This window comes from Austrofundulus limnaeus, unplaced genomic scaffold, assembly GCF_001266775.1.
Source record: "Austrofundulus limnaeus strain Quisiro unplaced genomic scaffold, Austrofundulus_limnaeus-1.0 Scaffold172, whole genome shotgun sequence".
Lineage (NCBI taxonomy): Eukaryota > Metazoa > Chordata > Actinopteri > Cyprinodontiformes > Rivulidae > Austrofundulus > Austrofundulus limnaeus.
In genome coordinates this window covers 337505-338713 of record NW_013952574.1, presented here as the reverse complement: position 1 = coordinate 338713, position 1209 = coordinate 337505, and the positions used below count along the sequence as shown (strand labels likewise).

The window sequence follows — 1209 nt, the reverse complement described above, 5'->3', positions numbered from 1 at the left end:
CATTCAACCACAATTAAATTCACTCTATCTAGGAGGCACAATTAATATTACATTACATTATATTTTATATACTTATATTATTATATTACATATTTATTTTTCCAATAACAAGCTGGAATGTAAGGAGTAGAAAGTACAGATAATTGTGTGAAAATGTAAGAAGTAAAAAGGCTGAAAAATAATTACTTATGTAAAGTACTGATACCCAAAAATTCTACTTAAGTACAGTAACAAAGTATTTGTACTTCGTTACTTTACAACTCTGCATGTGAGCCTGCGTGCTTGTCTTGTTTCAGGGCACCAACATTGCAGCTGGGAAGGCCGTGGGCGTTGTTGTGGCTACAGGCGTCAACACAGAGATTGGTAAGATCCGTGACGAGATGGCAGCCACCGAGCAGGAGAAGACCCCTCTGCAGCAGAAGCTGGACGAGTTTGGTGAGCAGCTGTCCAAAGTCATTTCCCTCATCTGCGTCGCCGTGTGGATCATCAACATCGGGCACTTCAACGACCCCGTTCACGGAGGCTCCTGGATACGCGGAGCCGTTTATTACTTTAAGATCGCCGTGGCCCTGGCTGTAGCTGCCATCCCTGAAGGCCTTCCTGCTGTGATCACTACCTGCCTGGCCCTGGGAACCCGCCGCATGGCCAAGAAGAACGCTATTGTCCGTAGCCTGCCCTCCGTGGAGACCCTGGGCTGCACCTCTGTCATCTGCTCGGACAAAACCGGCACACTGACCACCAACCAGATGTCTGTCTGCAGAGTGAGTCTCACAAACACATACTTATATAACTGCAACTGTTGGTGCGTTATCGTCTTTATTTGCCTGATGTCTGAGTATAATCAGGATTCAGACCAGTTTCCAGGGTTTTTACACAGAGTGGATAAGGTGCTGCTCTTATCTGCACTGAGCCACAGAGCTGCTGTTGCATAACTGACCTCGTTGTCATCAAGCTGCAAACCAACCACCCTGAGGTTCATTTTACTGTTCANATAATATTAACATTTTATCTCTCACTAAGAATCAATCACTCTGGACTCACCTGGATTCTTCCATCTTCAGGATTGATGAACTAAACATGTAAATAAAATCACTTACCTTTTATTGCTTGTGTCCTGCGTATTCAGTTCCACTATAAATCTGTCTTCTAAGTGTTTGTCAAAAACAGTAAAAATAACAACATGAAAGACAAAGCAATAAGTTTTATAAA

The 1209-nt window shown here is 43.2% G+C and overlaps 1 protein-coding gene across 1 annotated transcript in view; it reads left to right on the top strand.

Moving 5' to 3' along the window:
* LOC106523969 (sarcoplasmic/endoplasmic reticulum calcium ATPase 2) overlaps nucleotides 1-972 on the top strand; it is a 20374-nt gene extending 19402 nt beyond the window's left edge. The window contains exon 8 of the mRNA XM_014017560.1: nucleotides 297-972. Within this exon, the coding sequence (XP_013873014.1) occupies nucleotides 297-932 (636 nt within the window). The 3' untranslated portion in view covers nucleotides 933-972. The remainder of the gene's footprint in view (nucleotides 1-296) is intronic.
* Nucleotides 973-1209: the final 237 nt, after the last annotated feature.